The 26174-nt window shown below is 38.5% G+C and overlaps 5 protein-coding genes across 10 annotated transcripts in view; 4 read left to right on the top strand and 1 right to left on the bottom strand.

Moving 5' to 3' along the window:
* plcd4b (phospholipase C, delta 4b) overlaps positions 1-3362 on the top strand; it is a 9731-nt gene extending 6369 nt beyond the window's left edge. The window contains exons 11-18 of one of the 2 annotated variants that reach the window (XR_001636970.1): positions 777-920; positions 1016-1169; positions 1345-1461; positions 1632-1810; positions 1897-2029; positions 2267-2416; positions 2797-2977; positions 3293-3362. Coding sequence is in view for 1 of the 2 variants with exons in the window: in XM_016520046.1 (XP_016375532.1) it covers positions 777-920; positions 1016-1169; positions 1345-1461; positions 1632-1810; positions 1897-2029; positions 2267-2416; positions 2797-2885 (966 nt within the window). In the remaining variant the exon portion in view is untranslated. Of the gene's footprint in view, positions 1-776; positions 921-1015; positions 1170-1344; positions 1462-1631; positions 1811-1896; positions 2030-2266; positions 2417-2796; positions 2978-3292 lie in introns of those variants that run through there. The other variant, XM_016520046.1, reaches the window with a different exon arrangement.
* Positions 3363-3456: 94 nt separating this feature from the next.
* LOC107714222 (zinc finger protein 142-like) lies at positions 3457-10086 on the bottom strand. Of its 3 annotated transcripts, XM_016520021.1 has the most exons (9): positions 10036-10086; positions 9878-9929; positions 9299-9537; positions 8970-9104; positions 8069-8896; positions 7303-7480; positions 4343-7220; positions 4131-4236; positions 3457-4052 (listed from the first exon to the last, which is right to left on the bottom strand). In XM_016520021.1, exons 3-9 carry the CDS (start codon positions 9372-9374, stop codon positions 3571-3573), a joined length of 4683 nt encoding a protein of 1560 aa, XP_016375507.1. In that variant the 5' UTR covers positions 9375-9537; positions 9878-9929; positions 10036-10086; the 3' UTR covers positions 3457-3570. The 3 variants fall into 3 exon arrangements, with proteins under 3 accessions (XP_016375507.1, XP_016375514.1, XP_016375522.1); XM_016520028.1 differs by having other exon boundaries at positions 9878-10068; XM_016520036.1 differs by having other exon boundaries at positions 9299-9498; positions 9878-10068.
* A 194-nt stretch (positions 10087-10280) lies between these two features.
* On the top strand, positions 10281-14006 carry LOC107714219 (mitochondrial chaperone BCS1-like). The gene is made up of 8 exons (XM_016520006.1): positions 10281-10432; positions 10583-10973; positions 11104-11243; positions 11409-11603; positions 11768-11831; positions 12574-12746; positions 12929-13046; positions 13624-14006. Exons 2-8 carry the CDS (start codon positions 10654-10656, stop codon positions 13874-13876), a joined length of 1263 nt encoding a protein of 420 aa, XP_016375492.1. The 5' UTR covers positions 10281-10432; positions 10583-10653; the 3' UTR covers positions 13877-14006.
* A 786-nt stretch (positions 14007-14792) lies between these two features.
* LOC107714212 (sterol 26-hydroxylase, mitochondrial-like) lies at positions 14793-20039 on the top strand. The gene is made up of 9 exons (XM_016519993.1): positions 14793-15039; positions 15322-15512; positions 15722-15921; positions 16692-16889; positions 16989-17152; positions 17242-17408; positions 19248-19329; positions 19415-19615; positions 19707-20039. Exons 1-9 carry the CDS (start codon positions 14800-14802, stop codon positions 19839-19841), a joined length of 1578 nt encoding a protein of 525 aa, XP_016375479.1. The 5' UTR covers positions 14793-14799; the 3' UTR covers positions 19842-20039.
* A 642-nt stretch (positions 20040-20681) lies between these two features.
* The window catches only part of mcm3ap (minichromosome maintenance complex component 3 associated protein), an 18146-nt gene continuing 12653 nt past the window's right edge, over positions 20682-26174 (top strand). For 2 of the 3 annotated variants that reach the window (XM_016519963.1, XM_016519945.1), the window contains exons 1-9: positions 20682-20749; positions 21055-22524; positions 22979-23214; positions 23325-23406; positions 24495-24642; positions 24733-24935; positions 25129-25268; positions 25511-25708; positions 25872-26140. In XM_016519963.1, coding sequence (XP_016375449.1) covers positions 21141-22524; positions 22979-23214; positions 23325-23406; positions 24495-24642; positions 24733-24935; positions 25129-25268; positions 25511-25708; positions 25872-26140 — 2660 coding nt within the window. In that variant the 5' untranslated portion in view covers positions 20682-20749; positions 21055-21140. Of the gene's footprint in view, positions 20750-20771; positions 20809-21054; positions 22525-22978; positions 23215-23324; positions 23407-24494; positions 24643-24732; positions 24936-25128; positions 25269-25510; positions 25709-25871; positions 26141-26174 lie in introns of those variants that run through there. The other variant, XM_016519953.1, reaches the window with a different exon arrangement.

Genomic DNA, 26174 nt, shown 5'->3' with positions numbered 1-26174 from the left:
GGATTTTTATCATTATAGGGTGGTTGTGTACACACACTGCCAACACACATTTCAGTTCAAACAACTTGTAAAAGTGCATGTAGCATCCTATGACCCCTTTAAAAATCTTCGTTTGTGTTCTACTGAAGAAACAAAGTCACCTACATCTTGGATGCCCTGGGGGTAAGCAGATAAACATCAAATTTTCATTTTTGGGTGAAATATCCCTTTAATTACAAAAAAATAAAATAATAATTGCCTTGACAAAAGGGCACTTTGGGCATCAAGGTGAAAAGGGGCAGGTGCTCAAGCACCCACCACAACCCCCTCTGCACGTGCCTGGTATTTACTATGCTGCGCGTTCAGGTAACTCAAAAACTTGCGTACATGAGCTGAGACCAGACGTGAGATTTGATCGTAGCCACCGCTCACGTCCATACTGATAAATTCCAAGTTTTGCGTTGAAACGACCGTATGCCAAATTTTCTGTCGTACGTTCGTTTCGTAAATGAGGCCTATTGAGTTTGGTATTTTCTCATTTAAATCTCGAAATAAAAAAAAAGTTTGTACAATGCCAATTTTTCAACTTCTCACTGAGATTGTTATGCAGATGATATAATTTGTAATGAAAATGTTTTTTTTTTATCAATTAGAAAAGTGCAAAATAGAAGCATTTTCACATAAAACTGTACATAAAAATAACCTTACATTTTAAATTATTCTGTGTATATTGTTTGAATTATATATTATATAATTATTATTTTTTTTTACAATATTTGTTGCCTCATTTCTTTCAGGCACTTAAGAGGAAAATCTTGTTGAAAGGAAAGAAGATTGGAAACGAGTCAGAGAGCCCCACAGGTGAAGTCAGCGATGAGGACGAGGCAGCAGAAATGAATAAGGACAGTCCGGCATCAGAGAGTCTGCCAACAGATAGTAAGGTAGGCTACCAGTGGAAATACTGAGAAACTGAGGAAAAGGTCTGTCAGTGTTTTCCACCCCCTTGTTCAACATTGTTCACTTTTGCCCCACGTAGAAATCGAAGCAAAATCTATGCAAGGAGCTCTCAGACCTAATGTTCTGTAAGAGCATACATTTCCACAGCTTTGAGCATTCCCGCATGTCTGCTAAGCCTAATGAGATGTCGTCATTCTCCGAGTCTAAAGCCCGTAAATATTCAAAGGAAGCAGGTAAGAAATTATTTTTAAAGGGATAGTTTGAATATGTTTAACCTCATATTGTTCCAAGCCTGTATGTTTCCTTTCTATATAAAATATTTAAAAAAAATATTGAAATAGAAATTGTACCATTATGCTAGAATAATTACATTTTTGTATTATTAATTCTCATTTTTTTGTCTGTCAGGTTCAGATTTTGTGCTGCATAACACCAGGCAGCTGACAAGAGTGTATCCAAGTGGAATGAGAACGGATTCATCAAATTACTGTCCAGTAGACATATGGAACATGGGATGCCAGATTGGTTAGTATGGTAGATATTATATTACACACCATTATGTCAATTCTATAAAGTGAAAGAATGTGAGCATGGCAGACATAAAAACGCTCTGTGTAAAGAGAAGCAGGGAAACAGCTAATGTGTTGTAAAGTGGCCAGTGTGTATTTACCTATTAATATGTTTCTAATTCATAGTGGCATTAAACTTCCAGACAGCAGGGGTGGAAATGGATCTTAATGATGGGTTGTTTACTCAGAATGGATGCAGTGGCTACATCCTAAAATCTGAGATCCTTCGCAAAAAGGAGAGACTCTTTTATCCTGAAAATCCTGAGGAACGTGAAGATTACCACCCTCTACTGTTCTCTGTTAAGGTATGAAACAATATTCATGTTCCCTCTGCAAGTTTATTTTGAGATTTTATTTGATGATTCTTTCTGTTTTCATCTCTTTTTTTTAGGTTATTAGTGGACAACAGCTCCCTAAAGTAAAGCAAAAAGATTGGTCCATTGTAGACCCCCTGGTAAGGGTGGAAATTTATGGCGTTCCTTTGGATCAAGTCAAACAGGAGACCAAATACATTGACAACAATGGTGAGGAAGTAAGAATTAATTGGTCTGTAGTGTTGCCAAATCATTACATGAGAGACAAATGGAAATTGTGCATGTTGTTCACATGCATACGCATGTAATATGTGGTTGTAAGTTTAATAATGTGGAAACAGACATTACCTGTTAAGATGACAAGTTTCCATAATTTTACAAACCATAGGAATCCTGTTTAAGTCCTGCTGCTTGCAGTGATTTTTCTAATTTTTTAAATCTGGACAGGATTCAACCCACATTGGAATGAAACCTTACAGTTCACAATCCACACCCCTGAGCTGGCACTGGTGCGTTTTGTAGTTGAAGACTATGATAAAGCATCAAGGAATGACTTCATAGGGCAATATACTCTACCTTTTACCTGTATTCAACCAGGTAGTCCTATATTGAAATACAGTTTTTTAAAAAACAGGGTCTTATTCACTAACCAAACAAACACTGCCTGTGTGAATGTTTCCACACAGAAATCCTTATTTATAAATAAGTCTGCACTTTCTTTCTTAATTTTTTTGCTAAATGTAAGATAAAACATAGAACCAATTGAAACATATGCTCTCTCATTTAGAATAATCTGGATTACTCAACATTAGAACGAGGGATAAGAACAATTTTGTGTGAAAATCATTTCGGCTCACATAAGATTAGTATTATTAATATTATTAGTGAATGAGACCCAGCGTCTTTATGTGTATACTCTAAAATCATTGAAAGTTAGTTTGGCTTTCTTGCAAATAACAAAAAGCTTCTTTTTACAGGATATCGTCATGTGCATCTGTTGTCCAAAGACGGAACGAGTATCCATCCATCCTCCATCTATGTTCATATCAAAATCACAGAGCTGTAATTTCACAATTCTAGGAGTTTTATTTGCAATGCTTGAAACGTGTTCTGAAGAGCTAATATTTTTCAGACAAATCTGTAGTTTGCTTTAAAAAGGTAGAGAAAACATTTTATCTTGTGCTTTGCTTAAAAATACTTGATCAAATGCTGGCAATAACTTGAACAAACCAAAATATTATTTTATAACTAGTACTTGCATTAAAACAAAAAAAGTATAGCAACTGGCATTATTTATTATGTGTACCTCTATAGTTGCATGGTGTTAGTAGAGCCTTGCTGTCAGAATAGACCTCCAAGAACGGTGCAGAAAAGCTTTTTCGGTAAAAGCTAATTTTATTTTTAGTTGTTTACCTATGCAATGCTGAGTGTACTGTTAAAAAAAAATCAAATGCATTTTTTTTCTGTTTGAAGGTTATACAGTCAAGGCAGAATGGTTGAATTAAAGGAACTGAGCATGGTATAGTGCCTTTTATAAATAACCCGAAAGCAAGTGTTCAAAGTAAATGACTCTTTTATTTCCATTATGTATGTACATTCCCAGCTAAATATTGTTTTAAAGGAATAAACAGGAATAAATATATCGTAAAAATATTTATTCAGTGTGGTTTGAATGAGGGTTTTGATTATAATGACATGTAATACTTTCATAAGACAAAGAAATGTCAATTGAAATGCATACAGAAACACGGCTAAATATCCCCTGCTGTTTGCATGTGCTCTAAAGCAGTTTGCCCATCCTCTTGTCTCTCTTCCTCTTCCCTAATCCAGGTCTTTTGTGTACTCATAGAGGCCTCTTGGTCTTTACCCACACCATCTTGAACAGGCAAGTCTGGGTGATGTCTCTGAAGGTGCTTTACAACCTGAAATTTCTGTTTTGCCCGGTAGGGACAGTGGAGGCAGTAAAATGGCAGCTTATTTGTGTGGGACAGGTAATGATGGCGGAGACCCGCAGGCCAGCGGAACGCCCTTTGGCATATAGAGCACACATAAGGTCGCTCCTCACTGTGCTTTCTCTGGTGTGTCTTGAGGAGGAAGCGTGTCTTGAAAGCCTTTCCGCACTTCTCGCATATAAAGGAACGCACGTCTCTGTGACGTGTCTCCCGGTGGATGCGCAGGGAGTCGGCACGGTTGGTGCGGTACTCGCAGTCCTCACATGCATAAGGTTTGGCACCTGTTGGAAAGAAGGATAAACATCAAGGTGTGCAAGTAATTTACAATTAGAGTAAGTTAGACTATAGCACATAGCTACCTGTATGTTTTGTCATGTGATACTTCAGCTGGTTGACCCATTTGCATTTGTAGCCACATTCTGGACAGAGATACTTGCGTTCCTCCATGTGAATCCTCATATGATACTAAAATAAAGAGAGTTAAATTAAATTGGAAACACCAACAGAACTGGATAGTAAAAACCAAATACCCAAACCTTTAATCACTATCTTGGATAATAGTTCTTCATACCTTCAGTCTTGAAGGATCAGCACATGCATAATTGCACTTCTCACACCGGTAAGGTTTCTCTCCTGTATGGATTCGAATGTGCCAGGTGATCTTCTGTTTGTTTTTGGTGGAAAACTCGCATTCAGTGCACTTAAAGAGGCAGGTTCCTCCATGTGAGCGCACATGCTGGTCAAACACCACTTTGTGGGTGCAAGAGAAACCACAGACATCACACTTCAGAGTTTTCTCCTCTGCTGGTCCATCTTCATGCTCATCTAACATGTGCTGGACCAGAAGGAGTCTTTTATGGGTACTGAAGGAACAAACCGAGCACTGATGGGTGATGGACATCTTACTTTGTTTTTCTGTACCATTTTGAGGATCTTTCGTCTTGATTTCAGAATGTTCATGCTGCATATGCGCTTTGAGAGCAGCTTGGCAGCCACAGGTGAAGCTACACTGGGTGCAAGACAAGCTGTTAGCATCTGGATGTGCTCGGTTGGAATGCTGCCTCAGGGCAACGTCGGAGCTGAAACGTGCATTGCATTGGCTGCAGTGGTAGCTAAGATCACCAGTGTGGCAGCTCAAGTTGTGGCGGTTGATGTCATTGAGGTTATAAGCTCTGTAGTCACAAAGTGAACAGAAGTGCGTTGCCTGTTTGTCATGAATGCGTTGATGGTGCAAGCGTAGTCTGGACGTGGTGCCGAAAGTTTGGCCACAGAGTTCACAGCTATGCCTCCCAACACCTGTGTGCATGGACTCATGGGCCTCAAGTCGGTAGCGACGGATTGTGCTAAATGAACAGAAGCGGCATTGGTGAGGACGGACTCCCTCGTGCTTCACAGCAACATGCTGTGTCAGGCAACGCTCTTGCATGCAGGTGAAGGAGCAAAGATTGCACTGCAGGTTGCCGGATATTTTACCTCTAATAACCTTCTTCTCTTTCTTGTGACCTAGGATATGATGATTGAGAGATTTTTCCGATTTGGCAACAAATGAACACTGTGGACACTGTATTTCACCTGGTTTTAAACAGCCCTTTATCTGATGACTTGCTAGAGCTCTCTTTTGGTGGCAGAGAAAAGGACAGTTGGGACATGAGAAACGAGGTTTGGGGTCTTGGGGTCTCTCTTCTTCCACTGAATCCCTTTCTGAGTCATTTGCCCCATCTTCCTCCTGATCATGTTCTGAGTCACTAGGATTATCTTCTTGCTCAAACTGCTCTCCCGTTTCAGCCAGATGTACCTTATGGGTGCTTCCACTGCATGTTGCGCAATGCCGATCTATTGTGACTTTCCTAACAGATGAGAAAGGACATTTTCTGCAACTATACCTACCATCATCTTCAATATACCCAGAGATCTCATCATTTACCAATCCCTCCTTTTCTGCTAGCTTGTTTCTACTCCTCACAATTGCCTGCCATCCTTTGGTTGTGCTTGTCAGTGAATCAGTCTCATTTACTTTATCAGCTATGATAGGAGACAGTGGGCCTTCAGGTTCAGCTGAATCTTGTACTCTTGAATCTGTAGAATCAGTGACTTCAACAGGTTCAGGATGCATTGTGAGGGATTTAAGAGTTGTACTCTGTACCTGCATAGATGCAGCACTCCCTGAACTACCTTCACAACTCCCTGATTTACCTTCAGTGCTAGTGAAAACAGACTTCTTTCTGTGCCTCAGCAGTGACCGGCACTTACGGAGGTGGGTGTTCAAAGAACGCTGCTGTTTAAACTGCATGCCGCAGTCCTGGCAGCGTAGTCCTGCCTTCATGACCTGGCAGGACGACTTGCAGTGCCGGATTAATGCTGCCTGCTTTCTGGTCACATAGGAGCAGCGGCTACACTGATACATACTGTCACGTGTCTGGACGACAAGCATCTGCACCCTGCCCTCTAGTACAAGGGCTTCAGCCTGGTCTTTATCCTGTTTTCTCATGACATGCAAGCGAGTCTCAGAAGCTGAGACCTCTACACATTTCTCCTGATGGAGTTCCTCCCTGCTCCTTTCAGTTTCTTCCAATGGTGGCAGGTCTTCAGAGTCACTTTGATCCTCAAAGTAAGCTGCATTGTCATCATCATCATCAACTGATGGTTGTGGGAAGTTCCGGTGGACTGTTTGCAATGTGTGAGATTCAAAATAGCCCCCGAAGTGGGCATCAAATGCGGTGTTGTGTATATTTACTGTCTCTGCAAGTAAGATTTGTGTGCTGCTCTGGCTGGTTTGGGAAGTAAAAAGTGGGGAGCCACACTGTTCTTCATTATTTGGATGTCCTTCAGAAAGATTACTTGCCTCTTCTCTTGCAGACTCAATATCAAGTCTGGCCTGCTGTACTAAAGTAATTTCTTCAGTTCCTCCAATAGTGGCTGCTATTGCTTCATTCTCATGATCATTTACAGACATATCTTTTGAGTCATCTTCTTCCCTATATTCTGAATTTGAAGTCTGAGGTACTGTGGTTTTGGAGAAAAAGTTGTGCGTCAACTCCACAGAGCTTTGCTCTTTTTCTTTCTGTGCATATTTCTCAAGCCACTCCACATCTCCAGGCACATATCCGTGGGATTTCTTTTTATGCAGGAAGAGGCCGGTGTTGCTAAATGTGGTGTAGCAGCAAAGTGCGCAGCGGAACACGCGTGTCCGGGTGTGCCTGCAGTTCTCGTGGCTATGCAGGGCTTGGCGGTACTTTGTGGTGTAAGGGCAAAACTTGCACTGGTAAACAGGAGGTTGAGGATCTGCCTTTGTGGAGTGCTTGAGCTGCATATGGCTGCGCAATTCAGTCTTTCTCTTGCAGGAGTACGCACACACCTCACAGATCAAGGATTTCTCCTGGTGACGGAGTTTATGGCTGTTCAGCTGGTCAATGCGATGGCAACGATATGGACACTGATTACATTTGTACCTGAGAGAGATGTGAGGTGGTAGATCAGTAAACAGAAATGTTTCTTTTTATTATCATATTTTTATTTCAACAAGGTACATACCTTAGATCTCCTGCGTGCTTACGCATGTGGACACTGAGGTAGTGTTTCCATTTCGTAACATATCCACATTCTGAGCACATGTGCTGTTTGTCATTAGAGTGTGTCAGCATGTGCTTTGAAAGGTATGTTTCATCACGACATCTGAAGTCACATAGAGTACATTTGTGGGGCTTTTCACCTGTAAATACAAACGTTATCTGTCTATCAATGGCCAATGAGTAATTTTGAAGGAATAGTTAATTCCAAAATCAAAATTTTGTCATCATTTTCTCACTCATATATCATTTCAAACCCTATATAATATTCTTTCCTGTGTGAAATGCAAACGAAGATGTCCAACCTGCTATTTTCCACAGAATGAAAGCAGATGATATATACTAAAGGACAAAAAACACAATAAAAGTATCAGAAAAGTAATCGAAGTACACTTATTCCTACACGTTTGCTGCAGCTAAACTATACTGTTGTGCAAATGCTATGAAATTTGATATTTACAGCAGAGGGGAAGATACCTAAATTAATTTGGTTCCTCACACAAAGCTATTGTATGACTTCAGAATACTTTGAAAATATCACACAGGTTGTATAAATTAAATCAGTATAAATCAATCAGGATCCAATTTTGATTTTTTTTCATGGAAAAAAAAAGAAATAATACAGGGTTGAAATAACAAGACTGAATAAATGATGACCAAATTTTTTTTTTTTGAGTGAACTATACCTATAAACACTTATAAGAACTAAGTAGAGCAACTGAATATCTTACCAGTATGCATTAGCATGTGTCTTTTCAGAACTCTTTTGTGAGCTGTTACAAAGCTGCACTGCTCACAGTGGTGTGTTTTCTCACTGGCATGAAAGTGACCAACATGTTGATCGAAATCTACAGGGTTGAGGGTTGTGAAAGGGCAGAAGCTACAGTTCAGTTCTTGATTCCCTGGATGTCCTTGCCTTTTGTGCTGCTGAAAAAGGCTCTTGTTTGAGCATGAGAAGTCACAATGGGGGCAGTGATAAGCCTGATGTGTGCGCAAATGTTTCTCCATGTCTTCTAGGCTCCCGAAGAAGGCGCCACAGGCGTGATGATGGCACTCTACGGCTTCAATTTGGTGAGCATTTAACGCATGCTTTAGAAGCCGCTTCTTTTCTGTACACTGAAATGAGCAGCCGTTATGGAAGCAAGGTAACGGCTGTCCATCTTGTGTCTTATTGTGAGACTTCATATGGCTCTTTAATGCCTGACTCTGACTGAAAGTCTTTTGGCAAGTTGGGCACTTAAAGAGCTCTCCATTGGGAGCATCATCTTCTTGATGCCCATGAACGCCGGCGAGGTGTCGTCGCAGAGAGTTACGTTCCACCGCTCCATACTCACATAGATGACACCGGTGCATTTTCTGTCCCGTCTCTCTCAGCATGTGGACGCGCAGCTTACTCTTACTGGTGAAGTGGTGTTTGCAGGTGGGACATTGCAGACTGGGGTCGGGAAAGTGAATACGCATATGTTCTATCAAATGGGAGCGAGTCTTGAAGCAGCGTCTGCATTCAGAGCAGATGTGGGTGCGAAACATGTGTTCAGTGCCCTCTGCAACATGTCCCACTAAACAGAAAGATGGCATAAGTCAGACCTGGGATTATAATTATTTTAATTACATCTCATTTATTATATTTACCTTTAGATGGAAACTTTTCTTGGCTAATGGTAGCACATTTTTTCCCCTTTTTTGTTGATGCTTTTAATTTTTTGGTTACACTTTTCTTGCTTCTAGTTTGAACAGGCATATCCATCCCCTTCAACGGAGACAAAGCTACAACAAAGAAAATAATACACTTCTTATTATCTGTGAGCTGCCAAAGCTGTTAATCTAAAAGGGATGTTAATCTAACAACTGACCAATCGAAATAAAATATTCCAGAGACCCATGCATGCCAAAGGACTACATTTTACATATATAATATATAATTTATTAAACGTGGTTTTCTAAGTATTGTTGTATTTTACCTTCCGGTGTATCTGCTGCATTATTTTCCACATGCTTGAGTTGTTCTGAATCACATCCAGGCTTTTGTTGGTCCATATTTGGGTCAAACTCCACAGTACATTAGTCAGTGAGGGATAAAATCAACTCTCAAGAGGGGTAAAACTCTATTACAGCATCAGGACCATGAAGAGTTTCCGTCTCCCAGGGCAACACGACTGTTCTGCATCACCAATGAGTTCAAAATGTGATTAACAGGGTTCTGGAATACCAGACTTGAGACTGAAAGAGCGGAGTGTTTTTGTCTGTTAACATTAAGGACATAAAGCAATTAATCCAGTGCGTTAAATATTACGTGAACATGTTTTGTTGGAAAAATGTTTTTATTAAACAAATTTGGACCTCCTGCGCGGAGGTTAGTGTTTCATTTGCTCTGACAAACAAATAAACAACGCATCCACAAGGAACAGAAGATGTGTTCAGTTAAAGCAAACTACTCGAATATAGTCATCATCAAGAGACGAATAAACGTGATAGCGCATTAATGCTTTATTATGTTTATACACATTATTTATTACTTCAATTATATAATAAGAAATTACCTTCACTTGTGTGGATGGAAACAATGTAAGCAGCGTCATTTCTGGGCTTTTTCTGTTCAAAGAGGAAAATGAATTTTGACATAATTTTGTATACACAGTGGAGAATAATCCTTTAAAAAAAAAACACAAGATATACAGACAGTTGTTCATAAGAATACCTAAAAGTGTCATAACGCGACTGCGTCGTAATCAGTCACAACGGAACTATTAATGTGAAACACGGTTCATACGGAACTATTTCCCTGAACAACGGAAACAACGCAGAGGTCGCCATGTGATTTGCTCATTTAATTTGAGTGAATCGGTTCTTTTGAACAGTTGGTCTGAAAGAACCGGTTCAAAATTAAACGAGTTTAAAGTGGGATTGATTTGTGAACCATTTCAACCGAGTCATTGAAAAGATTCGACTCACTCAAAAGAACGATTTGTTCACTTTGCAACCTGGGTTACTGTAGAAAGGGTTTGCTATGTTGCATCTTATTCGCATCATTTCGTTTCTTTTAAGCTAACAGAAAGAATGTTGTTTCTAAAGTGCGGTTTGATATTTGCTCTGCCGTAAGTATAGAGACTTTTTAAATCTGCATTTATTTAAATAAAAAGATAGACCTGGTCAGTTGACAGCTTGGCATAACGTTTTATCAATCTCAACAATCTCTCATCAAAATTAAAATTAAAATGATTTCACCTCATCTGCTGTGAATGTAGGTTGCATATTGCAATGAAGGGACAAAAAGGCTTTTCCAGATTGAATAAGAGATCCTGAAGACACCTTCATCATGACCCTGTCAGATTTTATTGGAGCCCTGAAGGACAACCCTTACTTTGGGGCAGGATTTGGACTAGTTGGTATCGGTACAGCACTCGCAGTTGCCAGAAAGGGGGCACAGGTTGGCATGGTCTTCTTTAGGAGAAATTACATGATCACACTGGAGGTCCCAAGCAGAGATAAAAGTTATCACTGGCTCTTAAGCTGGATCACTAAACATGCCAAACACACCCAGCATCTGAGTGTAGAGACCTCATACATGCAGCATGAGAGTGGACGAGTCCATACACAGTTTGACTTCCATCCAAGTCCAGGCAACCACATCATTTGGTAAGATCAGAATATATTGTGATGTTACTTTGGGCAGTTTACATTCAATGTGCTGCTGATTTGACTTTCTCTCAGAAATCAATCCAACACATAGTTGTCCATCTCTCTGATTGAGGCTTTGTGTTTTCAGGTATGGCAGGAAGTGGATCAGAGTGGAGAGGACCAGGGAAAAGCAGATGGTGGACCTGCACACTGGAACGCCCTGGGAGTCCGTCACCTTTACTGCTCTGGGCAGAGACCGACAAATATTCTTCAACATACTTCAAGAAGGTATGAGCGGCTAGATTGTGTTTTATTCATTTTTCCTTCACTCAGCAGTGTTGTGAACCTGCTGTGAAATGTTATATTAACTTCAAATGTATAGTTTTAAAGACTGTCAGCTGAATTCTTTAAAAATATGCTGCAGTCTTAATGATTGATTCTGTGTCCATGCAGCACGTGAACTTGCTTTAAAGCAGGAAGAGGGCAGAACTGTGATGTACACTGCACTTGGAGCAGAGTGGAGGCCATTTGGGTTTCCAAGGCGACGGCGACCACTGTCTTCCGTAGTGCTAGAGAATGGTGTGGCAGAGAGGATTGTGGATGATGTAAAGGAGTTCATTGGCAATCCTAAGTGGTACACTGACAGAGGTGAAAAAATAAATTTTTCATACTTGCATATCAGGAAAAAAAAATGCCTGCATGCCTCTAATGTAATTTGAAATCTTTGTAATAATTTAAAAAGTATTGCTTTTTTGTTTATTTTGTGTTTTATTTTTGTATTCCAAATGTGTTGTTGAATATGTTTCAATCAGGCATTCCATATAGGAGGGGATATCTGCTGTATGGACCCCCAGGCTGCGGAAAGAGCAGCTTTATGTGAGCACAGTTGCTTTGTTTACAGTTGATGTTACTATGAATAATAGTGTCTTATAAAGTATAGTTTTTATACAGAGTGTAGATTAGTCTGGTGCAGACAGACAAAGTTACAACAATATTAATATAAATCTCAGAGGACCGAGTTGTATTCCATTTTTTAAATAAATGCTGTTCTTTTGAACTTTTTTGTATTCATCAGAGGATCCTGGGAAAAATGTATTCCACAAAAAAATTAAGCAGCACAACTGTTTTCAACATTGATGATAGTAATATTAAATGTTTCTAGAGCACCAAATCAGCATATTAGAATGATTTCTGAAGGGTCATGTGACACTGAAGACTGGAGTAATGGCTGCTGAAAATTCAGCTTTGCATCACAGGAATAAATTACATTTTAAAGCATATTACAGTAGAAAGCAGTTGTTTTAAATTGTAATAATATTTCCCAATATTACTGTTTTTTTTATTATTATTAAATAAATGCAGCCTTGGTGAGCAAAAGAGAATTCTTTAAAAAAATGTTACAAATCTTAGAGACCTGCAAACTTATGAACAGTACTACATATACCTGTAATATTATGTATTTATGTATGTATTTATTAACTCTAATAATCTATTACTAGACAAAATGCAAATAGTATAAGTTGCTATTTTTATACTTCTGTGCAAATAACATCTGATTTTTTTTAATGGTATAATATGACTGCAAGTCCCAAGTCTTACCTTTCTTCTGGTATTTCAGAACTGCGCTAGCAGGCGAGCTGGGTTACAGCATCTGTCTGATGAGTCTCAGTGACCGCAGCCTGTCTGACGATCGCCTCAACCACCTGCTGAGTGTCGCTCCACAGCAAAGCATCATCCTGCTAGAGGACGTGGATGCAGCCTTCGTCAGCCGGGAGCTGCTTCCCACAGAGAGTATGTCTCACAGGCTGTTGTGCTTCTGAATTCTCACTGTCTGTTTGTAATATAATGTAACTACAATCACATGTGATTAATTATAATAATAGATTGGTCTCTAGCCATGGCATTAACAGCACCATGGAATATTTCTGCTCTTGTTGATCTCATTTAATCTTCCTTGCCATGTGTTCCCACAGATCCGCTGGCCTATCAAGGCATGGGAAGGCTCACTTTCAGTGGACTTCTGAATGCTCTGGACGGAGTGGCATCTTCAGAGGCCCGAATTGTGTTTATGACAACTAATTTCATTGAGAGGTAAAGCTCAATACTGCAACTTGTTCATTGTGCATAACTTTTTTGTTTTTAACACAAGGAAGATTAGTGGTAATAAACTGTGTTTTACAGTTCAAGGTAGTGATAAGCAGATTTGAGCAGATAATTGAATAATTATTAAAATGTGTATGATATTTTATATATACACAATATATTTAATATATAAAATCAATATAATATATGTTTAATATGTAAAATATATTTTACTTTTACTTTACTTTTAGTCATTTAGCAGACGCTTTTAACAAATGGCCAAGCAAAGCGCACGACACTGACAAGGTACACGATACAGTACGAGACCAAACAAGATTTTATATTTTATATATATATATATATATATATAAAATATATATATATTTTATATGTTTAAAAAAAATCTAATTCAGTCATTAATAAATAATGCTCTAGTTTATCTTAAAATATTTCTTTTTGCAGTTTTTTAATCCAGTAATAATGAATGAAGTACCCAATAGTCATGAACGCCTGTGCTTTCCTTGTTATAACATGGTATTGTTTTCTTTTCTCCCCTTTCTCTTTTTTTCTCCTCTGTGTGCTGAAGACTTGATCCAGCTCTTGTCCGACCTGGCCGTGTGGATCTGAAGCAGTATGTGGGCTACTGCTCTCACTGGCAGCTGACTCAGATGTTCCGGAGGTTTTACCCTCAGGAGTCTGTAGCTGAGGCTGAGCGGTTTGCCGAGCAAGCGCTGGCAGCACACCCAGAACTCAGCGCTGCTCAGGTGCAAGGACACTTCATGCTCTATAAGACAGACCCGGCTGGCTCCATCAAAAACATTGCAGAGATGAAGAAGTGAAGACTATACAGGCATTACAGACTTTTGTAAGATGCAGACTGAGCAACAGGCGAGTGATTTACAGAATGAATGAATCATTCTTTGAAATGTACACCTGGATAAAGGCTTGTTACACACTGGAGTAATAAAATCCAACTTGTGAAAAATTTGTGAATTTTTTTCTATTGTTATTGGTTAAGCAACAACAGATGCGCTGTTTATCATGCACTAATTGTCTTTCCCATTGTTTACAGTCATGTGTTTCATTTACAGTAATTGTGTAAGTGAGACGTAATATTTGCTTAGAGCGAAACTTTTTTTTTTTTTCATAACATCAATATTATATACGTTGTCTAACCTTCTTAGGTGATTGAAAGAAAAAAATTTACTTAACAGCAATTTTCTTTCAAGGAAAACCTGGATTCAAAACCTTTTGTTTACGTTTGTTCACTATGCCCTGTAGGAATTGGAAGAAAGGTGAATGTTAAAGAGATAGTTCACCCAAAATGAACATTTTCATTGTTTCCTCACCCTCAATGTAATTCCAAATCTGCCTGACCTTATTTTGTGGTGTAACACAAAAGGAGAAATATGGCAGAATATTCCCACTGCTGTTATTTAAAAAAAAGTATGGGGACCAGGGACAGCCGTTTTTGTATGAAAACATGAAAACAAATGTTTCATTGTATGAAAAAGAGCAGCTTTTTGTGAGGAAAGACAAAGGTTTGGCATTTTTAAAAGGGAGAAAATTTTCCAGTTGATGGCAATGTTCTTACAGTATCATTATGTGCATGATAATGGTGTTTCACCTTTAAAAACATTAATCCACACACAATATTACTTTACAGCAGATAGTGAAGGGTTAACTAGAGAGGCTTTGCCCCACCTCCCTCTCCCTCCCATGTTATCAGTGTGTTTCCCTCACTCTTCTCCCCACTTCCATAATGGCTGTTCGTTTTGCAGTGAGCTCTGCAGAAAGAAGGCTCGGATTCGGTTTTCTGAGGCGCATGACAGTGGCCACGGACATCAGGAGAGGGGCAATGGATAATGCTGCTGCTTCTGTCACTGTCCAGGACAGCCACAGGAAGCTCAAGACTGTGGCTGACCTCCCAGAGATCAAAACCTTTAGGATGCTGTACACACTGATCTTTAAAGGGTACCTGAATCGCATGCATGAGCTGCAGGTACAGAGAGATACCACAGCCATAGTTTGTTTATCATGTGACTGTAAATGATTTATGCCTCCCTTTATGTACTCAGACTGTCACTGTTTTTACCTTTAAGGACATCGAATAGAAAGGAAACAACTGTCTTGTATAATTGAACACTTTTACATAATTCAGTATACTTGTTGTGATCCCAGTCTGATGTTGCTCTGAAACAATGCAATTTATCTCAAAATCAACCAGATGTTTCTTCATTAGCACATCTTCTTTGTTCTTCACCACTTGTTTTCATCTCTCCAGTTATATGAAAACCAGGTTTATGGACCTTTGTACAAAGTGAATGCTGGAAACTTCCAAGCCATTTCAATAAACAGTGTGGACTTACTGGAGGAACTCCTTAGAAAAGATGAGAAGTTTCCTTCCAGAGGAGACATGACTTTGTGGACAGAGTACCGTGACATGAAAGGCATCGGCTACGGCCCTTTCACAGAGTAAAAAACTTTTGACACAGTTGCTCTGTATCTGTAATATAGGTTTGTTTTGTAACAAACATTCTGCAAGACTAGTCATGTCTGGAGATTTTATAAGACCAAAGTACATTTGGCTTATGTAGCCGTGTGACATTATGTAAACTTATGAACTCTAGCAAGTTGTGCCGTTTATTGTTGCCCTTCTGAAAAGACAATATGTTCTTCAACAGAGAAAGAGAGAAATGGTACAAACTGCGGACAGTGCTGAACAAACGCATGCTGCATCCAAAGGACTCCGTGCAGTATGGAGATGTGGTCAATGCGGTGGTCACAGACTTCATCAAACGGATTTACTATCTGCGGCAGATGAGCCCCACCGGTGATCTGGTCTCTAACATGACCAATGAGCTTTATCGCTTTTCCCTTGAAGGTATTTCCTTTCCATAAGCACTTAAAATGAGATCAAATCAGACAACAGAAGATACAACTTGCTTACAGATTCCCAAGGATGTACCTGATTTGTCACAATGCCCTTAATAGCTACGTGTTCCTCTGAGGATAATTAGGAGCTTACCTGACACTACTATGTGAAAGAACTGCTTAAAAGAAACAACATATATCATTATTTGTAATAACATTTATAAATAGGAAGTTCAAAGGTATTGCATCTCTTTGGAATAGAATGTTACAAATCTTTTGTAAGATTATAATTGTCATTAGTGTCACTTTTGATCAATTTAATGCAGCCTTGCTGAATGGATGTATTGATTTGTTTCAACAAAATCTTACTGACCACAAATATTCATAATACAGCTTGTCCTTGTGGGGATTATTGTTTTTATCAAACATTTGCCTGCATATTAAAATATTATGGAAATATTATGTATGTTGTTATTAAAACCTAATAAAATAGTTTAAAGTATTGAAAGATTTATTGTTATTGTTTTATTATTCATTGAGTAATTTCATTTAGAAAGTTGACTAAATGGCATCCTTCTACTAGGCTATATGATCCCTGAAATAATGCTGCATACAACAAAAATCATAGATTTTACCATGGCTAAAGTCATGACTATCCATCCATTTTATGAAACAAACTATAGTCTTTATATTATTATTATAATTAATGTGCATGCCAATTTAACACAATTTTTACCCACAAAAATTGTGAAGTTCTTTACTGATCTTTTTCTCATTCAGGTATCTCTTCCATTCTGTTTGAGACACGCATTGGCTGCCTGGAGAAGGAGATTCCTGCCGAGACACAAAATTTCATTAATTCTATTGCACAAATGTTCACCTACAGCATGCCTGTGGTGTTGCTGCCAAACTGGACTCGCAATTACTTGCCATTTTGGCAGTGGTACATTAATGGCTGGGAGGGCATATTCAAATTTGGTAAGCTTATTAATTCACGCATCTTCTTCAGATAGACTACAAGAGATACAGGCATGTTTTGCAGTTTGATGATGTATTGTACTTATGGATTACGCATAGCCAGAAAAATGATTGACATGAAGATGGAGGCCATTCAGAAGCGCGTGGATGCAAATCAGGAGGTTGCTGGGGAGTATCTCACCTACCTGCTTTCCAATGTCAAGATGAGCAGTAAAGACGTTTATGGAAGTATTTCTGAGTTGCTGTTGGCTGGAGTGGACACAGTAAGAGACATTTAATGTATATTTGACTATATTTAAGCAAAATATGTAAATGAGTTTTGAAATTATATTTGTTCTTCGTCATGTTCTAGACCTCCAACACTATGTTGTGGGCACTGTATCTCCTCTCAAGAGATCCAGAAGCTCAAGAGGCTCTGTATCAGGATGTAACCAGAGTCTTAAAGGGCGACAGAATCCCAACTGCACAGGAAGTGAACAGCATGCCTTACCTCAAAGCTGTCATCAAGGAAGCATTAAGGTTGAGAATTATGTTGTGTAATATAATACATCTTTGAGAAGTCAAAATAAGATTTGACAGAGGCCAACCCGAAAAGCAAATTCGGCGTATACTATACACTACTAGTCAAATGTTTGGATGCTAGGAAAAGAAGTCTTTAATGCTCACCAAGGCTGCGTTTATTTGATCATTAATACAGTAAAAACAATAATATTGTGAAATATTATTCTAATTTAAAAATAACAGTTTTCTATTTGAATATATTTTTAAATGTAATTTATTCCTGTAATAGCAAAGCTGAATTTTCAACAGTCATTACTCCAGTCTTCAATGTCACATGATCCTTCAGAAATCATAAAAAGTAGCTGAATTGGTGCTCAAGAAACATTTCTTATTATCAATATTGGAAACAGCTGCGCAGCTTAATGTTTTCATGTAAACTGTAATATCCTACCATATAAAAATTTGGGTTGAGCAAGATAAAAAAGAAGAAATGAATGCATTTATTTAAAATGTCTATTTCTAGTAAATGCTGTTTTTTGAACGTTCTATTCGTCAAAGTGTAACGAAGGATCAACAGAGATTGGACCCATTTACGGCTTTATTAAAAGAGGCAGCAGAAATACAAACAGGCCAGGGTCGAACACCAGCAGTAACAATATCCAAGACAAAACAGAGTCATAGTCAAAATACAGGCAGCGAACAATCATAAACAGTATCCAAACAATCGAGGCAGAGATCAGTAGGCAGGCAGCAAGGGTCAGAAACAAGGTAACAAGTCCAGAGTCATACACAGGCAAGGCAATAGGAAACAATGGAATGCTCAGAAATGTCAGCCAGGGCAAAACAAGGCTTTGCAAGGGAGTGGATGTAAGTGAGCTGTTTAAATAGTCTGGGAAATGGGGAACAGGTGAGGGTGGCAATCAGTTCCAGGTATGGGTATCATGGGTAATGGAGTCCAGGACAAAAAAAGTCAATACTCAGGTGAGGGAGCCCTCTGGTGGTGAGTGGGAGGAACCACAGAAGACATGTTCGTGACAGAGCCCCCCTCCTGCAAGTGGCTCCTGACGTGAGGAGGCAATCCATGCTGGGGTCTTCCTCAAGGTCAAGGGGTAGGTCTATCTGGATGGGTCCTATGGAACTCTACAATGAGTGAGATGTCGGGAATGTCCTCTGAATTGACACAGGACCGCTACTCCGCGCTGGTTTTAGCCGCGGAGCTAGCTGGTGGTGTTGACGGGACTGGCATGGATAAACGAAGATGTTGTAGCGTCTTTACTAGCTCCTCTGTTAACAATGTTAATCGATTGAGTTGCTGTTGATTTGCAGCTAGTACGCTTGACTAAGCAGAGATTTCATTAGTCAGCTGAAGAAGCACCGCTGGATCAGTGGATGGTGAAGTCTTCTGTAACAAAGGGACAACAGAGTTGTGATCCATTTGTGGCTTTATTAAAAGAAGCAGCAGAAATACAAACAGGACAGGGGGTGGCATTCAGTTCCAGGTATGGGGTTTATTGCAAAATTAGTCCAGAACAAAAAAGTCAGTACTTAGGTGAGGGAGCCCTCTGGTGGTGAGTGGGAGGAACCACGGAGTCTAAGTTCATGATACAAAGAATCCTGAGAAAATGTGTTACGGTTTCAACAAAAATATTAAGCTGCAAAAACTATTGATAAAAAGAACCATTATTATTAATCGATATTAATTGATGGTAATTCACTGGTTTTGTGGTATATATATATATATATATATATATATATAGCATAAAAGACTCATAAACATTAAGAAAAATCTTAATTATTCTAAACTTTTGACAAGTGGTGTATAACTGCATATTATAATCTCTGTAATTTCATGTGCAGGATGTACCCTGTGGTACCCATGAATTCTCGTCTTATTGCAGAAAATGATGTTGTCATTGGTGGACACTTTTTCCCTAAAAAGGTAAATTGTCTCCATGTTGTTAGGATGAAAAAAGGGTTGCCAGTTCAGAAATTAGCATCACTAAATCAGCTGTTTTTTTAAACAGACAACATTCACTCTGTGCCACTATGCAATCAGCCATGATGAGAAAGTCTTCCCAGAGCCACGAAAGTTCAAACCTGACCGCTGGCTCAGAGATGGCAGAACAAGACCCAACCCATTTGGGTCAATCCCATTTGGCTTTGGAGTCAGAGGCTGTGTTGGCCGTCGCATTGCTGAACTGGAGTTGCATCTGGCATTGGCAAGGGTAAGAAATACAGACAATTATTTTTGAATTTGTGCCAGACAGTTATATGACATTATAAATTGTGATTTATAATTGTATCTTTTCATTCCAGCTAATCAAGTTGTTTGAAATCAGACCGGACCCAACTGTAGGTGAGGTTCACTCACTCAATCGGACAGTGCTTGTGCCAGACAGACAGGTTAACCTCCACTTTGTGGAGAGACAGAAGACATCTTCTGAACCATAGCTAAAGAATACCAATGTTTCAGCAAGATATAAGCTGCCTGTGTATATGAAAATGATCAGCTAGTGTGAATCATGTGAATATGTCAACTTCTTTACCTCTGTCTGGATGTAATTCTATTGTGTTTTGGGATATACAGTATAAAGGACCCTGTATAACACTGTGAAAAATACTTTTTTCCCCACCATATTTTGTATAACTCTTGCCATTAAATTGTTGTTGTGGATTGTATTTCATTATACTGACATATATTAATGTATTATATGAACTAAATGATATATGAATCTAAAATCTCTCTTTTTGTGTTATTGTTCAGTATTAGTGGAAGGGAAATAGTGGATATTTATAATTTATTACTACAAAAGATAAATATTGGAACACAACTGATAGAAATTAAGCTAATGAAATTATGTAACAAATGAAATGACTAATGTATCACCTTTGACAAATACACATTTGTATGTTTAGATTTTTTTTTTAAACTTCATTTTGTGTGTGTGTGTGTGTATATATATATATATATATATATATTGTTCCACAATATTTAAATCACCATAAATCTAAATTGAAGTGACTTCAGGCCTATAGTTGTGACATCTTAATAGTATATTTCTCATTTGTACATATCTATTATTTAATTTGCATATTATAAAACCTAAATGGATAAAATGGTTTATTTATTTAATTTAAAAAAATAAATTTTTTTTTTTTGGGTGGAATTCTGTAAGGTAAAGGTTCATTCATTTTAGCCCATTCACCTCCAGTACTTCTCGTCATCTAATGGTGTCATGCTCTTTGCCTGCCTGTAGAGGCCGCAATCGCCCGCGACTCGCGTTGAATCAAGGCGCCAGTTCACGAAGAAGAGAGATAAACATAACTGTCCGACTGCGACGAGAACAGCACCATTGCAAGTATTTGCAGTTTTTGTTTCTTTTCGATTTGAGTGTTTTTGACTTTTTGCATATATAATGTAGATAAATTAAATACATACAAATATTATTAGTATTCAGGTGGTTGGTTTTGGGAATTTGCGAAGTTAAAAGCGTTCAGTGTTTAGAGCAGCATTTCGTCTTTATCATTTCCTATTTGAGCTCTTAAAAACATGTTTAATTTGGGTTTGCACATATTATGCAGACATTATTTGTATGTATAATTTCACATTTGGTTTTAGATTAACTGGAAAGTCATATGTAACTGTTTTGTATCTTTGTTTTAGAGGATTCAGAGGATGTTGGTAATGACCAGCTGATGATTTGCTCAGTATCACATCAGTAAATCTTAACAGTTGTTGTTCCAGCCATCATGAATCCTTCAAACATTTTTGGTAGGTCACAAACTGCCTTTCATGCACCAAACGACAGTAATCAGTCTGGAAACCCATTTCAGTCCTATGCCCAGCAGAACCCCGCACAGGGTGTTGGTTTTGGACAACCTTCTGCTTTTAGTCAGCCAGCTTTTGGCCAGCCAACGCCACAGTCTTCTGTCTTTGGCCAGACACCTACTTTTGGCCAGACAGGTGGGTTATCACAAGGATTGGGGCAGCCATCATCATTCTCTTTTCTGGGAACAGCCCCGGCCTTTGGGCAGTCGAGTTTGGGTCAAGGCACACTTGGATTTGGACAACCACCGCCTTCATATTCTCAAGCTACAGGACAGAATCAGATGTCTGCTTTTGATCAGACCTCTGCTTTTGGTCAGCCTTCTGCATTTGGTATTTCCTCCAGTGCCACGCAATCTTTGACCAGCTTCAGCAGCACTGTTACCAACCAGCCCAGTTTTGGTCAGCTTTCTGCCCTCTCTGTACCCACTGCCACATCCAGCTCCTCAACAGGGGGTAGGACTGATAATCCCACTGGTGGGAACCAGTTTAGTTTCAAGCCACCCAATGATGCCGTTTTCAAACCTATTTTCAGTGTCAGCCCCGAACCTCCCGGCTCAAATCTGTCTTCAGCCTCTGAACCTGTTGGATCGTCCAAGGCCGTAACTAGTACAATGGAGAATTCCTCCAGTGGTTCACTGTTCTCATGCGTAAAGCCAAGCGCTCTGGGCTTCAGCTTCTCACAGCCAGCAGCAGCTCCTTCTGTCTCATTTTCTAATGCTAATTTTTCACAAAAGGAGACGCTCGGTGGTGGCAGCAGCATTCAGTTCACCTTTTCTCAGCCAGCCAACCCTTCCAGCAGCAGTACGCCTGCTTCTCAGCCCACGACTCCGTCTACCTTCAGCTTCACAGCACAGACCCTTCAGTCTCAATCAGATACCAAAATGCCTGCATTTGGTGGTACTGGCATTGGATCCTTTGGATTTGGGGTCCCAAAAATTGAAGCCCCACAAAGAACGGAGGATAGAGCAGCTGATGGACAGAGCAGTGGAGGAGAAACAGCTTTTGTGGGTTTTGGCATAAAACGTAAAGAGGAGCCGGATGATCCAAATGCAACTAAAAGCAATAGTGAGACTGGTGCAGATGGACCAAGACAACCTGCCAAACGCCCGCTGCTGAGAACTCGTGGCCCGGTTGGAGGGCTTTTTCTCAATGCATTGTCTGAGCTAATGAAATCCAAAGTCACTCCAGTGAAGAGAGAAGATCATCCTCCAGATAGACCAGATCCACCTGGTCCAGCCAGAGATGTGGCCACTATACCTCCAAGATCGCAGGCTTCCACAGTACTGAAAAAAGCAGAGGAAGTTTGTAAGTTACATGTCTTCTCTTGTGATTTTTCTTCAGGAGCGCACCAATATTAAAATTAGATTATTTTCATGTTATTGATTGATATATAAATATTCCGTACTATTTCTTTACTATTTTGAAGGTAAATTAAAGTAAGTGAATTAAGTAAATAACAAAAACCTACAAGCTACAAGTGAATTTAGACATCACAACATTATGATGTACAGTATGAAAAATGGATATTTATTTTGAGATTTGTTGATGATTACGTTTAAAAGTGTTATTTAATTATTGGTGTTCTTAAAATAAAAAGGTGTAAAAAAAACATTCATAATTAAATATTCAATATAGACTGAATCTGATAAATGTTAAAAAAAAGTCTACAATATGGGTCTATAATATCCCTAATTTTTATCCTAAGCTATTTTGAAATTATTTTTCTTGCTAACATTGTTGTGATCACTTGTCTTTGTAGCACTCATGCCTGAACCACAGACACACACTCCAGGTAGACGTGCTTCTCGAAAGGAGAGCACAGACAGTTTGGCTGGTCTCTCTCCTACTGATGCCACTGTTATACAGTGCAAAGGCATCCCACCCAACCTCAACAAGAAGGACCTTGTCATACAGCATTTTGGGCACTTTGGGAAAGTGCTTAAGGTTTATTGCAGGCCTCAGAAGAATCTGGCCATTGTGCATTTCCAAGATCATGTGAGCATGTCTAGTGAAATGCATAGTACAAAATGCTCATTACCACAAAAGTAGTTACATTTAATGTATGTGTTTGTGATTGTTTAGATGAAGTCTCTCTTGCCTTCCAGGCATCTGCAGCCAAAGCCAAAAAGAAAGGAAAGCTATTCCAGAGGACTGAAATTCACATATTTTGGCAAAGAAAAAAGCAAAGTGAGTAACAGTACTATTTAGAAGTTTGTTTGCTGTTTAATTAAATTAAGTAAAAATCTTAATTTATTAAATGTAATATTTAATGTGTACCATGACAGTGCAATTAATGTAATTTAAGTCAAAATTTGGTTTGGCCTTGTGGGACTGTTAAACTTCAAAAGGCTGTTCTTGTTAATGTCACCAATAGAATTACTGCTGAAAATGAAGCGTTTATTTAATCAGTATAATAAAAGAAAGATGAAAAATGTTTTGATAATTTAACTATTTTAATTAAAATATATTGTTGACAAAAATATGATATAAAGAAATAATGCATTATCAATGAATGCACTAACAGTGTTTTTGAAGAATAAAAATGTAGAAAGAACATTTATTCAAATATTCCAATTATATAATCTTTGGTATTGCTTCGAACTGAAATCTCCACTGAAGCAAATCCGGCCCTACTAAACTTGTTTGAGGTCAAGTTCACTTTTTCACATTTGCATTATTTATTTTTTTTGCTGCTGCTAAAAGTTACAATACAAATCTAATTTAACAACACAGGAGCTAACAGAAAATTAGGACATGATAGCTTTTTCTTTGCTTTAGACTGATGAACATCTGAAAAAAATGTTGGAGATATGCTGTGTAAATGTGATTTTATACCTTGTTTTGGTCTTAATTAAGCAGAAGCACTAATGTTAACTAAATGTTAACTTTCATGCTATTATGCCTATGAAGTTGTATATACAAGATGTTGAATTGGACATTCAAGACTCACTCATTCATATTTATTGAAAGGAGAAGAGAAACCAGTCTGTGACTTGTTCAATAATATTTTGAATGTAAAACATTTTAATAGAATGTCCAATTTTAAATTATAAACAATAAACAATGTTATTCAGAAAATATACTAGAAGACAGTTTTTGTATAATGATAGTTTCTTAAGAAGATGTTATATTATTGTAAATTATGTATTGAAATGATATTGTTAATGTTGCCATTAATATAGCCATTGTTGCTGATATGGCGTTAAAACATAAATAAACAAATACATACATACATACATACATAAACATGCTTATGAAGTGATTGTCACTTACAGGTCCAAGTGAAAAGGCTGCTAGACTTTCAGAAGTCAAAGATTTGACAGGGGACTCAGAATCTGGTGCTGCACTTTTGCAGTCCTCCCCTAGTCGTAAGCCTCTTACCAGAGCAGTGCCCATCAGCACCACTAGCTCCCTTACTAAAAGGTAATTTAAGACGTGTAATATCAAACAGTCTTTTTGCATGATTCTTTTTGGCCTAATTATTTATTTCTGCATGTGGTTTTTATGTTATAGCTCTCCAATCCAAAAATCGGCTGTTGCTAAAATACTCCAATTTGAGATTGAGGCACCACTGGATTCAGTCTCAGAGGAGCGGAGCGTAGAACGACCTATTATTAACCTGCCCTCAGTACTGCAGCCTCTGATTGGTCAGGTGGCTGAAACAGCAGAGGAGAGATACCGCCTCCTAGAGCAGAGAGACAAGATTTTACGGCAAGGTAAAGCCTTAATTGGCTCTGATACAATCTAGTACTGAACTTATAATAAAGTAAATGCAGCATGTATTATTATTAGTATAGAATTATACAATTATATTGTATGTGATATAATATTATTTATGCTGCTTGTTTTATTTATATTTATATTTGAATATAAATGATTGGGCAAAAAAATATATTTTTGTCTCTGAAGCTCGACCCAAAAGAACAGACCTGGATATGTCCAAAGTGTTTGTGGGAACATGCCCTGATATGTGCCCAGAGAAAGAGCGGTATATGAGAGAAACCCGCAACCAGCTGAGCGTCTTTGAGGTTATTCCAGATACAGAGAAGGTTTGTGTTGATCATAATACAGTCCAGTAATGATCTGAAAGGAAAATGTTTTTATTGGAGTTTAATGTTTTGTGGCAGAGTTAAAATGACAACTCACTTTATTTATTGTAATTAATATTAATTAAAGTGATAAATATTATTATGTTTGGAAGCCTTTAATGTTTTTATAGTACACTGTTACTTGCTTTGAATGCATTGGTTACTTTTTGAGTAAATTGACTAAATCCTCCCCTTCTGCTTAGGTGGATCATTTTGCTGCCATCAAAGAGTATAGCAGGTCTTCGGCCGATCAGGAAGAACCTCTCCCTCATGAGCTTAGACCACTTCCTGTGCTAAGCATGACTATGGACTACCTCGTAACTCAGATTATGGACCAGGGTGAGGGCAATTACCGTGACTGGTATGACTTTGTCTGGAACAGAACCAGAGGAATTCGTAAGGTGGGCATAACAACTTGAATTGCTTGATCTAAGGCCTTATTTCTAAGGTGTGTAACTGTTGATTTTAATTAAAATATTTAAAACTGATTGATTTAAAATGCGAATATTATGTTGCCGTTATGTCTTTTTTTGTAATAATCATATGTCTAAACCTCTCTTGCAGGACATTACCCAGCAGCATCTTTGCGATCCAGAAACAGTATCACTCATTGAGAAATGTACCCGTTTCCACATTCACTGCGCCCATCACCTCTGCCAGGAACCCATGATGTCTTTTGACGCAAAGATCAACAATGAGAATATGACAAAATGCCTGCAGAGTCTAAAGGAGATGTATCAAGACTTAGACACTAAGGAGGTGTACTGCCCCAATGAAGCAGAGTTCCGCCAATACAGTGTGTTGCTTAAACTCAATGACGGAGATATTCTTCGGTAAAACCTTGCTTTTATTGTCTTTTTTTTTTTT

This window comes from Sinocyclocheilus rhinocerous, unplaced genomic scaffold (genome assembly GCF_001515625.1).
Source record: "Sinocyclocheilus rhinocerous isolate Xijiao unplaced genomic scaffold, SAMN03320098_v1.1 scaffold12, whole genome shotgun sequence".
Taxonomy (NCBI): Eukaryota; Metazoa; Chordata; class Actinopteri; order Cypriniformes; family Cyprinidae; genus Sinocyclocheilus; species Sinocyclocheilus rhinocerous.
The sequence above is the reverse complement of the archived record's forward strand: the minus strand, read 5'-3'. Positions and strand labels throughout refer to the sequence as shown.